The sequence below is a fragment of the Caretta caretta genome, chromosome 1 (assembly GCF_965140235.1).
Source record: "Caretta caretta isolate rCarCar2 chromosome 1, rCarCar1.hap1, whole genome shotgun sequence".
NCBI lineage: Eukaryota > Metazoa > Chordata > Testudines > Cheloniidae > Caretta > Caretta caretta.
In genome coordinates, this window is record NC_134206.1 from 166,131,371 (window position 1) to 166,146,493 (window position 15,123).

The 15,123-nt window shown below is 43.2% G+C and overlaps 1 protein-coding gene across 3 annotated transcripts in view; it reads right to left on the reverse strand.

The window, feature by feature from the left end:
- Positions 1-10,753: 10,753 nt before the first annotated feature.
- The window catches only part of IFNAR2 (interferon alpha and beta receptor subunit 2), a 36,331-nt gene continuing 31,961 nt past the window's right edge, over positions 10,754-15,123 (reverse strand). For all 3 annotated transcript variants that reach the window (XM_048867974.2, XM_048867980.2, XM_048867990.2), the window contains one exon: positions 10,754-14,330. In XM_048867974.2, the coding sequence (XP_048723931.2) occupies positions 13,674-14,330 (657 nt within the window). In that variant the 3' untranslated portion in view covers positions 10,754-13,673. The remainder of the gene's footprint in view (positions 14,331-15,123) is intronic.

The window sequence follows — 15,123 nt, forward strand, 5'->3', positions numbered from 1 at the left end:
AGGAGGATGACCAGAGGTCCTGTTTTTATAGGGGCACTCCCAATTAGGGTGGGGATGGGGGAGGCAATAGGCACCCTATACAAGACAAAGCCCCAAATATTGGGACTTTCCCTATAAAATCTGGACATCTGGTCATCCTAGTCCCGGTATTCGGGACTTTTTCTTACATAGATGCTTATTACGCCCCACCCCCGTCCCGATTTTTCACACTTGCTATCTGGTCACCCTAGTGTAAATCTATATTTTCGGCTCTCCCCTCATTATCCACCCACCAGTTCTTTCTCCTGTGTGTGCTGGTGGGGATTTCTTGTGCTACCTTCTTGTAGTATTGTAGCAAAGGTGGTGGGCGGGAGTTAACAGTTTTTTTCTTGTACAATACTCCAGTTTTGTAACTCTTACTGTACCACTTTGTAACTATCAAAGAGAAATGATACCTTCTTCCATTTATCCACCCCTGGAAGAAATCATGCTGGGGCAAAAGCTGTTGGTTGCTAATAAAAGGGGAAATATAATTCTCTTTATGAATATGTTATATTTTTTCTGGGACCATCTGTCCTGCTCTTTGGGATTTTTATATATATTTACTATAATGACAATCTTACCTACTGCACATACATATAAAAATATCTCTTAACAATCATACATTTGTAGCTATTCCCAATGGGTCAGACCCTGTTTAGGTACAGAGCATCTTTAGCTGCCATTGGAATCAATAGCAGAGTTAACAGTGCTCAGCACATACACCAGTATACATCTAGATCAGTGATTCTCAAGCAGGAGTATGTGTACCCGTGGGGGTACGCAGAGGTCTTCTAAGGGCTACATCAACTCATCTAGATAATTTGCCTCATTTTACAACAAGCTACATAAAAAGCACTAGCAAAGCTGGTACAAACTAAAATTTCATACAGACAATGACTTGTTTACACTGCTCTCTATACGAAGTACAATATTTATATTTCAATTGATTTATTTTATAATTATATGGTAAAAATGAGAACATAAGTAATTTTTCAGTAATAGTGGCTGTGACACTTTTTTGTATTTTTATGCCTGATTTTGTAAGCAAGTAGTTTTAAAGTGAGGTGAAACTTGGGGGTACGCAAGACAAATCAGACTCCTGAAAGGGCACAGTAGTCTGGAAAGGTTGAGAACCACTGATTTAGATATTCCCCATCACTATAGTACCTGAGTGACTTGCAAACTTTAGTGCATCTTCATAGATCTAGAGAAATATTATCCCCACTTGACAGAGGAGGAACAGAATTACAGGGACATTAAGGGTCTGATTATATGTAAGTCGTCCCATGACTTCAGTCTTCTCAGGCCAGGTCTACCCTACACATTTACTTTGGTATAACTACATCACTTTGAGATATGAAACCTATGTCAGCTGGAGAGATTCTTACAGTAGGACAGTAGAACAAATTGCCTCAGGAAGTTGTGGAAGCTCCTTTGCTGGAGGTTTTCAAGAGGAGGCTGGATCTATCATAGAATCATAGAAGATTAGGGTTGGAAGAAACCTCAGGAGGTCATCTAGTACAACCCCCTGCTCAAAGCCAGGACCAACACCAACTAAATCATCCCAGTCAGGGCTTTGTCAAGCTGGGCCTTAAAAACCTCTAAGGATGGAGATTCCACCACCTCCCTAGGTAACCCATTCCAGTGCTTCACCACCCTCCTAGTGAAATAGTGTTTCCTAATATCCAACCTAAACCTCCCCCACTGCAGCTTGAGCCCATTGCTTCTTGTTCTGTCATCTGCCACCACTGAGAACAGCCAAGCTCCGTCCTCTTTGGAACCCCGCTTCAGGTAGTTGAAGTCTGCTATCAAATATCCCCCCTCACTCTTCTTTTCTGCAGACTAAACAAGCCAGGTTCCCTCAGCCTCTCCTTATAAGTCATGTGCCCCACCCCCCTGATCATTTTCGTTGCCCTCTGCTGGACACTTTCCAATTTGTCCACATCCTTTCTATAGTGGGGGCCCAAAACTGGACACAATACTCCAGATGTGGCCTCACCAGTGCCGAATAGAGGGGAATAATCACTTCCCTCGATCTGCTGGCAATGCTCCTACTAATGCAGCCCAATATGCTGTTAGCCTTCTTGGCAACAAGGGCACACTGCTGACTCATATCCAGCTTCTCGTCCACTGTAATCCCCAGGTCCTTTTCTGCAGAACTGCTGCTTAGTCAGTCGGTTCCCAGCCTGTAACGGTGCATGGGATTCTTCCTTCCTAAGTGCAGGACTCTGCACTTGTCCTTGTTGAACCTCATCAGATTTCTTTTGGCCTGATCTATCTTGGCTGGTTTAGACACAACAAATTCTGCATCTTGGCAGGGGGATAGACTACATACATGACTCTTGCGGTCCCTTCTCACCCTATGATTCTATAAAGGGGGAAGGTTGGGAGAGATTCATGAAATCTCCATGCCTGGTGTCAGTACACAGGAGACAGAAAGCTAAATTAAGTTAAAACAGGAGACAATGGAACACCACTAGGTAACACTATGGACAGCAAGGAGTAACAAAATACAAATATTGATTGGCATAGTAGGCAGGTAGATGTTACACGTAGGGTATGTCTACACTGCATGCTTCTTTTGGCAGCGTGTAGAGTACCTACTTGGGTAGCCTCCCCCCACTCAGCACAAGTATAAACAGGAGTGTAGAGAGTTAGGCATGGCATAGGAGAGTAAAGTCATGCCTGAAGGGTATGGATATGTACCTGAATACATGCCCTATATGGCTCTCTCCTCTCCCAAGCCATGCCTCCCGTGGACACTGCTATTTGTAGTAGTGTGGTGTCCTGCTGCTGGAGCCTTTTCTCTCCTCAGGAAAAGACTCCAGCTGAGGGGAAAGGTTCTCGAAGAGGCAAGGCAGCAGAGAAAGGTTCCACCAGCTCCTCTGTTGCTGAAGTCTTTCCCTGATACAGGGAAAGACTGGCAGTGGGGAAAAGCTCTGGAAGGTGCGAGGCAGTGGGGAAAGGCTTAGCTTCCTTTGCCGTCTCCTCCCTTCCAAAGTCTTTCCTTGCCACAGTGAAAGGCTCCAGTAGCAGGGAGCTGCTGAAGCTTTTCTCTGCTGACTCCCTCTGCCTGAGCCTTTCACTGACACACGTAGTTGCGCCCCGCAGTATGCCTTTCAATGTGGCATGTAACTACATGCACGCTACACGTCATCGCCAGTGGTGTGTAAACGTAACCTTAGTAAAACGTCTTCATCCAGTCTGGCTAGAAAACTGGGTGAAATGCAAGAAAAACAAATGAAATGCTTGTAGTGGATGCAAAGGGTCTGGACAATAAAATGGAGGCACTGGAACTACTGGTGCAGGAGTTCAAACCAGATATAGGGATAACAGAAACATTGTGGATTAGCTCTCATGACAGCAATACAGGTATTGGAGGGAGGGTATTTGCTGTTTAGGAGAGAGAGGAATAACAGTAAAGGTGGTGGGGTAGAGTTGTATATCAATGACGCAGCAAGCTGCAAAGAAATACAAAGTGATGCTATGGACAAGAGAGAATCTGTCTGAGTCAAAATAACTTCGTGGAAGGATGGTAAAAGAGGTTCTGTTGGGATAATGTTAGGGGTCTACTGTAGACCCCCAGCGTCAGTCTCGGATATGGATAGTGATCTCTTTAGTATTATTAGAAAAATAAATCCTGCCAGGAATTGTGTCATAATATGGAGACTAGCTTCCTGGATTATGGATTGCAGAATAAATGCTACTAATGCTGGTAGGCCCCCTTATTCCTGGATGTGACAGATGACCGTTTTCTTCCTCAAATTGTTACTGAACCAACAAGAAGTGATGCAATTTTAGATTTGGCTTCTGTAAGCAGTGCAGACATCCTAGAAGAGCTGGTCATAGGAAATAACCTTGAATTGAGCCATCATCAGCTGATTCAGTTTAAATTAAATGGGAGGATTATCAAAACCAGGTCATCAACTATGATTTTTTATTTCAGATGGGCAGATTTGGGAAAATTAAGGGAACTAGTTAAAGAAAGGTTTCAGAATAACAGCCGTGTTAGTCTGTATTCACAAAAAGAAAAGGAGTACTTGTGGCACCTTAGAGACTAACCAATTTATTTGAGCATACTAACCACTTCAAAAAGATTATTAGGAGTAAGCAGAGAGCCTATAGGGACTGGAAAAAGGGGTTGATTAGCAAAGAAAGCTACACTGTGGAGGTTAGAAAGTGTAGAAATAAAGTGAGAATTGCTAAAGGTGAAGCTGAATTGCCAACGAAATTAAAATAAACAATGAGAGTTTTTTGAGTTATATAAAAAGAGAATAAGGAAGGATGAGGTTGGGCTGTTAGGCTATGTGGATGAGGAGGAGTTTAAAGATAATCCATGTATGGCCCAAAAAGTAAATGAATACTTTGTCTTGGTTTTCAGTAAGGATGATTATATCGACCGTGTGCATGAAGGCAGTATGGCTGATGGAAATGAGTGTCTAGAAATGGAAATTACCACATCTGAGGTGGAAGAAAATGTTAAAGATCTTAATGGGCTGAAATCAGGGGGATTGGATAAATTCCATCCCAGAATACTGATAGAACTGGCACACGAGATTGCTAGTTTGATAGCAATGATTTTTAATAAATCTGTCTATTTATAGAGGTAGTACCATATGACTGGAGAATTGCTTATGTCATACCTATATTTTAAAAAGGAAAAAAATGATCCAGGTAATTACAAACCTGTTAGTCTGACCTTAGTAGTCTTTAAGGCTTTAGAAAAAATTATAAAGGAAAAAATAATTAAATTCATGGAGGTAAATGGTAAAAGGGATGTAATGTAACATGGATTTACCAAAAAATAACTGATTTTATAGATAAGGGAAGTGCAGTAGATCTAATATACTTGGACTTCAAGAAAGTGTTTGAGATGGTAGTATATAGGTAATTATTAGTTAAATTAGGGAAGATGGGGAATCAGTACAAAAACTGTAAGGTAAATAAGGAATGGGCTAATGGGGAATAGACAATGGGTTGTGCAGAAGCACGAATAAAGGACTGAAGGGAAGTTACTTGTGGAGTTGCTCACGGATGGGTCTTGGGACCAATCTCATTTGATATTTTTATTAATGACCTTGGCACAAAAAGCAGCAGAGGGCTAATGAAATGTGCTGATGATACAAAGTTGGGAGGCATTGTCAGTAGAGAGGAGGATCGGAATATTACACAGGAAGATCTGGATGACCTTGAAGACTGGGGAGTGACAGAAATGGGATGAAATTCAATAGTAAAAAGTGCAAAGTCATCCATTTAGGGTCTAATAATCAGTAGTAATAATACTGCTACAAGCTGGGGGTCCATCAGCTGAGAGTGACAGAGGAGGAGAGAGACCTGGGTATGTGGGTCCATCACAGGAAGATTATGAGCCACCAATGTGATGTGTCTGTGAAAAAGGCAAATGTAATTCCAGGATGTATCAAGCGAAGCATTTCTAGTAGAGAGAGGTATTAATGCCCATTGGTCAAGGCACTGGTAAGACCTCATTTGGAATAGTATGCACAATTCTGATCATCCCGGTTAAAGAATGATTAATTTAAACTGGAACAGGTGCAGAGAAGAGCTACTGAGATGTTCAGGGGAATAGAGGACCTCTCTTATGAGAGTAAACTGGAAGAGCTTGCCTTGTTTAGTCTCGAAAAAGGAAGGCTGGGAGGGGATATGATTGCTCTCTTTAAATACCAGGGAGCATGAAGAGCTATTTAAGCTAAAGGACAATGTTGGTACAAGAATCAATGGATATAAACTGGCTAGGAACAAATTCAGGCTGGAAATTTATTTCTAACCATCAAAGGGGTGAGGTTTTGGGACAGCCTCCCAATAGGAATTGTGGGAGCAAACAACTCAATTAATTATGAGAGAGAGCTGGATAAATTTCTGACTGGAGTTGAATGACAGGGTTGCTTGTGATGGTGGGGGGCAGGGCTCAGCCGCTCTGGGGCTCACTTCCGGTTTGTCTCATATTTTGAAAAGCTCATGCTTCATGGTTTCATCTGGCCACTTGCTGGGGTCTGGAAGGACCCCCCCCCCAATGTATTCTGTTTTGTTTTTTAAATCTCCTTCCTCTGAAGCATCAGGCATGGCCCTAGTCGAGATGGGACATTGGATAGGGAGGGTCCAGGCTCTGAGGTGCCACTGACCATTCTCTCTCTCAGGTGCTTGGCTTTCTGGTTCTTACTCATATGCTCAGGGTCTAACTGATCACCCAGCATATGTGGGGCCAGGAAGGAATTTCCCCCCAAGACAAATTGGCAATGAACCTGGGGGGGGAGGCGGTTTACGTTCTTCTGCAGCGTGTGGGTGCAGGTCACTTGCCAGGATTATCTGGCTATATCTCACTTAATCATTTCCTTGCCATTGCAGGGCCTTGGGCACTGGTGCACCTCGGTACCTCCTATTCTGTGCCCGTGGCACATAATAGTCTAGTTTCCCGAGGCAGGTTGTAATTCTTTGTTCTAATGTTGGTTGTTGGGTTTAGTGTGCGGGTGCCCAGTGACGTTGGTGGCCTGTGATATACAGGAGGTCTGACGAGATGATCTGGTGGTCTCTTCTGGCCTTAAATTCATCTATGACTCTAATTATTGGTATTTTATATAAATGATGACAAAAATTCATTATGTAACTGTAGGCATGGAGATTGGTGTACTAATGGAATAATTGCATGAATTGAAATAGACAAACACAGGACAAGTCACATAGTTCATATTCAGCCCCTTCTTAACCAAAACTCTCAGGGAAAGCAGTGGGAGTTTTACCTGAAAAAGGGCCTAAGTAAAAGTTATGGACTTCAGGATATGGTCCACAATGAATAGAATAAAGAATCCAGCACCATTAGTATGATGATTTTGCATTCGTACTATCATAATCAATGCTCATTTTAGCGAAAAGACATTTGTCAATTGGGAATACCAGTCCTTTATCAGAGGTGGATCAGTATATTCTTTCTGGCTTGTGCATCATCTTCAGTAATAAAAGATTCTGCCGGCCAAATTCTGCCTTCAGTTACATCTGTATAGTCTTATTGTCCTCAGTTATGGACTGGATTGCACAGGAGTAGGGTTGTACAGGTGTAAGTAAAGACATAATTTGAACACATCATTGAACAGGGGGCCTTATCAATGGAGTTAGCATAAGAATGGCCATACTGGGTCAGACCAGTGGTTTGTCTAGCCCAGGATTCTGTCTTCTGACAGTGGCCAATGCCAGGTGTTTCACAGGGAATGAACAGACCAGGGCAATTATTAATCCATCCCCTCTTGTCCAGTCCCAACATTTGCCAGTCAGAGGTTTTGGGACATCCAGAGCATGGGGTTGCATTCCTGACCATCTTGGCTCATAGCTGTTAGTGGACCTATCCTCCATAAGCTTATCTAGTTCTTTTTTGAACCCAGTTATAGTTTTGGCCTTCACAACATCCCCTGGCAATGAGTTCCACAGGTTGACTGTGCGTTGTGTGAAAAAGTACTTCCTTTTGTTTGTTTTAAACCTGCTGCCTCTTAATTTCATCGGGTGACCCCTGGTTCTTGTGTTATCTGAATAGGTAAGTAACACGTCCTTATTCACTTTCGCCACGCCATTTGTAATTTTATAGACCTCTAGCCTACCTCTCCTTAGTCATCTCTTTTCCAAGCTGAACAGTCCCAATCTTTTTAATCTCTCCTCAGACGGAAGCGGTTTCATACCCTAAATCATTTTTGTTGCCCTTCTCTCTACTTTCTTCATTTCTAATATATCTTCTTTGAGATGGGGCAACCAGAGCTGCACACAGTATTGAAGGTGGGTATATTCTGGATTTATATAGTAGTATTATGATATTTACTGTTTTATTATCTATCCCGTTCCTAATGGTTCCTAAATTCTCTTATGTAGTTGTTTTGACTGCCACTGCACATTGAGCAGATTCTTTCAGAGAACTATCCACGATAACTCCAAGATCACTTTCTGGAGTGGTAACAGCTGATTTATACCCTCTCATTTTGTATGTATTTTTTCCAATGTGCATTTCTTTGCATTTATCAACATTGAATTTCATCTCCCATTTTGTTGTCCAATCACCCTGTTTTGCACAATCCCTTTGTAGCTCTTTGCAGTCTGCTTTGGACTTAACTATCTTGAGTAATTTTGTATCATCTGCAAATTTTGCCACCTCACTGTTTACCCCCTTTTCCAGATCATTTATGAATATGTTGAACAGCACTGGTCCCAGTACAGATCCTGGGGGAACACTGTTATTTACCACTCTCCATTCTGAAAACTGACCATCCATTCCTACCCTTTGTTTTGTAGCCTGATCCTTTTTAATGGTTAATAATTGTATTGGTTGCCGATAGATACTAATATAATGAGCTGGGGGTAATAAGGTTCTCATCCCAGAATTAAAACGAACAAACTCAATATCTTGTAGGGAACCCTGGGGTGTATGGCAAAGATATTCACATCGAGGGCAAAGCCAAGCCTCAGCCACTTTTATTTAAATAATAAGTAAAGACAATAAAGCTGTGAACCACATAAACAAATACCCCTAATACTGTATTACTGCTGTCTTTGGTGTCATTCCCTGCAGATGCTCATCTATTTATATACTCCTACCCTTCCTTGGAGACCTGGTGGTGACAAAGGACCAGCCCTGCCCCTGGCATGCCAAATGAATCCAATGGTCCAGAACCCCAGTGACCAAAGGTCGGTGGTAGATAACAACGAAGAGCTGAAGGGTCAATGATAGAAAGCTAGCTTCTGCTACATGGTGGCTCAGGGCCTGGGTACAATCATGAATATTTGTTCAGATGCCCACCCTTCCATGTCCAGTTCTAACTTCCTTGCCCTCATAATATTGAGGTATGCTTATCCTATAGGTTAACATATTAATGCAGGGGTGGGCAAACTTTTTGGGCCCAGGGCCACATTGGGGAATAGAAATTGTATGGAGGGCCATGAATGCTCACAAAATTGGGGCTGGGGTGTGGGAGGGGGTGCAGGTGCTGGGGTGGGGCTGAGGAGTTTGGGGTGTAGGAGGGTGCTCTGGGCTGAGACTGAGGGGTTTGGAGGGCAAGAGGGGGATCAGGGCTGGGGCAGGGGTGCGGAAAGAGGTTCGGGTTCTGGCTGGGGGTGTGGGTTCTGGGATGGGACTAGGGATGAGAGGTTTGGGGTGCAGGAGAGTGCTCCGGGCTGGGATCGAGGGGTTTAGAGAGTGGGAGGGGGATCAGAGCTGGGCAGGGGGTTGGGAAGAGGCCCAGGGGTGTGGCCCTTGACCCAGCACCCCCTGGAGCAGGGCCGAGCTGTGTGGTGTGGCCCCGACCCTGTGCCCTAGCCGGAGTGGGGCCAAGCCGCGTGGTGCGGCCCCAGACCCAGCGCCCTGGTCAGAGCAGGGCCGCACCACGTGGCTCGGCCCCCGACCCAGTGCCCCAGCCAGAGCAGGGCTGCACTACGTGGCTCGGCCCCCGACCCAGTGCCCCAGCCAGACCAGGGCCGAGCTGTGGTGTGGCCCTGACCCTGCACCTTGGCCGGATCGGGGCTGCACCATGCGGCTTGGTCCCCGACCCAGCGCCCCGGCCAGAGCGGGGCCAAGCTGCTTGGTGCGGCTCAGGGGCCGGCTTAAAACAGCTCGTGGGCTGTAGTTTGCCCACCCCTGTATTAAAGCCTTTTAGCTCTATCACAGCGGTTCTCAAACTTTAGCAACATGACAACCCCCACCTTGATTTAATTTTTTTCATGGACCCCAAGTCCCCCTGCTCAGCCCCAGGCCCTGCCTCCACTCCACCCATTCCTGCAAGGCCCCACCCCACCTCTTCCCGCCCCTGCTCCACCTCTGCCCCTCTTCTTCCCTGCCTCTTTCCACCCCCTCCCCCAAGTGCCCCCTGTCCCTGCTCCCCTCGCTTCCTCCTAGTGCCTCATGCATGCTGAGGAACAGCTGTTCCCCAGCGAGCAAGAGGCGCTGGGAAGGAGAGGTAGGAGTTGAGGGAGGGAGGGGGAGATTATCAGCGGGGCTGGCTGACCCCCTGGGGTACCCTTGCAGACCACCAGGGGTCCGTGGACCACAGTTTGAGAAACGCTGCTCTATCATATACATCACCTATTGCTAAAGCACGTATGTGGTTAAACATCTGCCTGCAATTCTATCCTGAAATAGCCAAACCCAGTACCAGTTCAGTGTTCTTGCAGTTGCTTGGTATTGTTCTGGACCAACTCTTTCTCTTGACCAAGCTATTCCCAGTTTCCCAAAGTCTAGGGTAACTGTCAGGCCATTTTATCTATGCTAAAGGTCATAGGCCTACTTTACTTATGCTAACTTGCTTAAGCCAATGTTTTACAGGATACAGGCCTGTATTCCTTGCATTACATAAAAGGCTAAGCTAGCTCTATGAGCTATAGTTTACTGTCTTTTAACCAGTTACTGATCCATGAGAGGACCTTCCCTCTCATTCCAAGACTGGCTGGCAATGGTTGCCAAGGGACAATAGTTATAGCTGGAGCACAGTGCACATGGCCATGGGACCTCCTTGTCCCCTATGCCAGAGTCAGATTGGAACAGGAGCTGGGTATGTCAGCTCTACATCAGCTAAAAGCTTCCCTATGCTGAGGAAATTCTCATCTGCTAAGAGCTGGTGGCTTTCCAGTGGCACAAAGGGGCCAGAATGAAACACAGAATCTGACTCAGTTTATCTTCATTCTTAAATCTATCCACAAGATTAGATGGAGCACATACGTAGCATTACTAAATATTCCAGAGCAATAGTTAGACATTTTCAAAAACTTTTATTGATTTTAAAAAGGCATTTACTACACCTCAAAAATACAATGTGGTAGCCGATCATTTTAAAAAAATGTAAAAAAATATATAAAACGTAATAAGGTAATTAAAATAAAAACAAACACACACAAAGACATCCACTTCCATTACCAGTTAGGAATGATCTGTTGAATTATTTTAGCAGCTTGAACTCTGCTCCTAAAATATTGTGTGTTTCCTGGTTTACATACTTTCTGGCACATACACAGTTCCTGGTTATGTCATTACAAAAAGGAATATTTCCATGCAGCATCATACATTGCATTAGAAGTTCACACTTTAACTTCTGATAAAGATTTTGTATCTATGGTACAAGTCTAAATATGTTCTGTAGTATTTCTTAATACCTTATACTATTTTAAACTGCTTTAATTATCAAGTGAAATCCTGGCCCCAAAGAAACATATGACAAAAGTCCCATTGACAAAGGCCATATGTACATTACAAATTTAAATCAACCTAACTTACTTCGGCATACAGCTGTTGCAATAATTACACTGCTTGTGCATGTCCACACTTTGCTCCTTGTGTCGGTAGTGCGCATCCTCACCAGGAACATTTTTATGGATTGTACTGTCAGTGTGGGGCATTTTAGAATGGCTCCTGAAACCCAGTAATAGTCAACATACGCAATGCAGTATCTACACGGACTCTGTGTTAACCTAACTACATCAATCTTGACTCTATGCCACTCGTGGAGGTGGAGTTATGAAGTCGGCATAGCAGTGCAGTTAATGTCGGTGGGAGAGAAATGTAAGTCTAGACACTTCCATAGCTAGGTCAATGTCAGCTGCCTTGTGTCAACATAACTCTGTTGTGTAGACCAGACCTTAAATGGGACCAAGATTTCACCGTCAGTGTTTTGCAATGAAATATGCTTTGTGGAAAAATAATAATGTCTTATTTTATACTGAAGACTTTTAAAAGAGAGTGCTCTTTCTGGGTCTGAACCCACCAAATGTGCTATGACCATCTACTAGCTGTCTGGTCTCGGTTTCACTATAGATTGCGGTAAATGCTGAATCTGTTCAAATGTTATCAATATAGGAGATACAGTTCAGAAACAATGGAAGTTTTCATTCTTTTCCCATGGTTTTCACTTAATCAGCTTTCTCTGCATAAACAGCTTCTGTGTAGGATTAATTCATTTACAGGAATGCAGCATTACTCTATTGTTTGCAATGGTTAAAACATATTTAAAAGTAACCACCAATATAGAGCAGACCTTCCAGAGACTGCTTGTGGAGATTACTTTGTGGTGAAACCACCCATATGGTAACATCATTATTTCTGTTTCTCACGGTGAATTTTTGGTAAAGGTTTACTACTTATTAAACACTTAAAGTGGACTTGTCTGTGGACCACAATGTGTGAGAATTCACAAAGTTTAATAACTGCAATATACTGTTGCTACATATATTTACCTTCAGATCTGTACTTCGCTTTTGTGTGTGAAATAAAGCTAGTATTGTACACTAAAAGCTTGTCTGAACAACGGGTTTAGTTTGTTCCAGCTGATGCATATCAGTTGGTGCACAATATAGAAGTTGCTCTAACAGCATGTATACGGGACAGCTGTGCCCTCTTTCAATTCGCATCATTTCGTACACATGGTGGAGGCTTTGAGCGTACTAAGCATGTGGCATTTTGGGTGAGTATCCAATGGTCCTTTGCTTTGCTGTTGAACTGTGTGCATTCTGGGATTTGTCTTGTTGCACACTGTGAAATGCATTGCAGAAACCAGAGGAATTCTGGGACTTAAGGTAAAATTCAGAATTCCATGTTTTGCTCCATCTACCCTGATTCGATTCCTCTCTATCTGGGAAGGCTAGCATCGTTTTCGAACTGCTGTTGGCCAGCATGGAGGCAACAATGCTCCACACCACGATTCTGGCAACTATGATTATACGCAGAGGCTGTCTGGACTTTATTTGAGTTCTCAGTGCTGGGTGGCTTTGGCCTCCAATCACCTACCAGCAACAGTAGCAGAGGAATGAGCAGGACATCGAGCAACTACTATTCTACTCTTCCTGGAGCAGTTTCCACTTGGTGCTGTGCCATTTCTGCGCTCAGGAAAGCAGCATTGATTGGTGGGAGAGGATTGTTCTGCAGATCCGGGATGACCAGCCGTGGCAACAGAATTTCAAGACAGTGAAGGCAATCTTTTCCGAGATCTGTGCTGAACTAGCTGCAGTGGCACCATATCAACATGTAAAGTCCCATAACCCACTGAGAAGCTGGCCACCCCAACTGTTACTGGTCCATAGCCAACCAATTTGATGTGGGGCAATCGACTGTTGGAGGCATTGTCACGCAGGTGTGTGCTGCCACGCAGAAGGTACTGTTGCACCAGGTTATAAATCTTGGTAATGCTCAGGAGATTATTGATGGCTCCTGATTGTATTGGGCAACTGATGGTGCCCACATACCTATCATTTGACCCCACAAAGCAGTGTCGGACAGATGTTGGAGGAGTGCTAAAGTACCATGTAGCAACATTGTGCAGATATGAGTGATAGTCTGCACTAACTCAATTTTCACTGAACTTAGTACACTTTGAAGGAGGACTCCAGAATTTGCACCAAGGGTTAGGGTTTGCCTCATGTGTACACAGGTATTTTCAATCTGCACTAACTCGAGTTAGACTGGACTAAACCCCTAGTGTAGAGAAGCCCTAAGCTACCAAAACACTGTTAATTAATATATGAGTCCTGCATGCTTTTATAATGTACAGGCATATATTTAGAATTTAAAATATGCAGAGTTCATCAGAAGCTGAATTGTACGTTCAAACCAGAAAGAGAAACTCTGAAACATGACCAGTTGTTTATTCATGTTTTATAAAGTGGTTCTAGCTTTCGCCAATTCATCTCCTTATGTATTCAGAATCTGATGCATCACTTTCATCCGAGATAGTAGGTTTTTGCAATTCATGTGAGATGTTATGACAATCTGGCTTCTTAACATCTACTGTGTTAGTAAAAAATTTTGATTCAAGTGCATCAGAAGCACTAGAATCTTGAAAGTCAACTGCATCCTTTTGCTGGGAGATTAATGTTGCAGAATCATCCCAGGTCTTGTCAGGGTCTCTCAGCATCACAGTATTTAAGTTTATGTTAAAGCAAGCACTGTTACTTAACCCAGAAGTTGACGAACTGTTTACTTCAGATGAAGGATGAAAGAACACTCTACTTGTGCTTTCATTTTCGCTAATGACAGATTGATGCTCTTCAGAATTGTCTGCCTCAGAACCCAGAAGTTCAATTGCTTCACTGCTTCTCTCTGCAGATGGATAGTCTATAGTCTGGTGCACGAAGGTGTTTGATTTGGCATGGGAACTTGGAACGCTGCCCAAGATGTCATGTCTAGTATATTCACCAGAATTTTCACTATCACTTTCGCTATCATCATCATAACTGTATTCCCACTCTTTTTTTTTCATCTCTTTATACATGACTTGCACAGAGCACATTTTTTCAGGATCAGGTTCATGCACTGAGCAATGTAAGTTATTTGTGGTTTCCTAAAAAGACAAAACAAAAACAAAACAAAAAAATCACACACACAAAAATTACACACAAATAAGAGAATAAGAAAGTAATCTTGTTATTTACTTTAACAACTGCCTCACCACTTTGCACTTATACTAGTACACAGGCAAAAGTGTTCAGAAGTCAACGGATCACCCCAATATACATGTTTTGGCATTATCTTCAAAGGTCTGAGAACCCAGAAGTCTTCCCTCTCCTGCACTCAAAAAAGAATGGCATCGTGCTCCAAAATGCAAACACAGAGAACTAGATAGGCTCATGCAATTGCATATTGGTTCCAAATAAGATCAGAAATGACCCTATGCTTTTTGCCCAAGAAAACCCCAGATGGAGGACACTGTGTTTTCAAGATGTCTTTTTTGTGGGATTGTCTCTGTTGAAGACTATCAAATATATTTTGTGGCAAGGTTTTGAAAAACAAGGAAAAGGAGAGGGGAAAAAAAAAAGTTTCCAGCTCTCTTTGCGGAGAACATAGGTTCAGAGGGTAGTCCTAAAACTCTTCAGTACACTGCTTAACTTCATGCATCTGGTGAAGTGAGCTGTAGCTCACGAAAGCTTATGCTCAAATAAATTTGTTAGTCTCTAAGGTGCCACAGTACTCCTTTTCTTTTTGCTTAACTAACGTTTTCTATTTCCTTCCTGGAAGCTAAGGATCAATTTTTAAAGCCCTTTTAATATTTGCCACCTGTACAAAATCCTATATGTATGTATAATATCCCAGCTGTATGAATTCCCTAAAAGACATTCTCTCACATAATAAGCCTG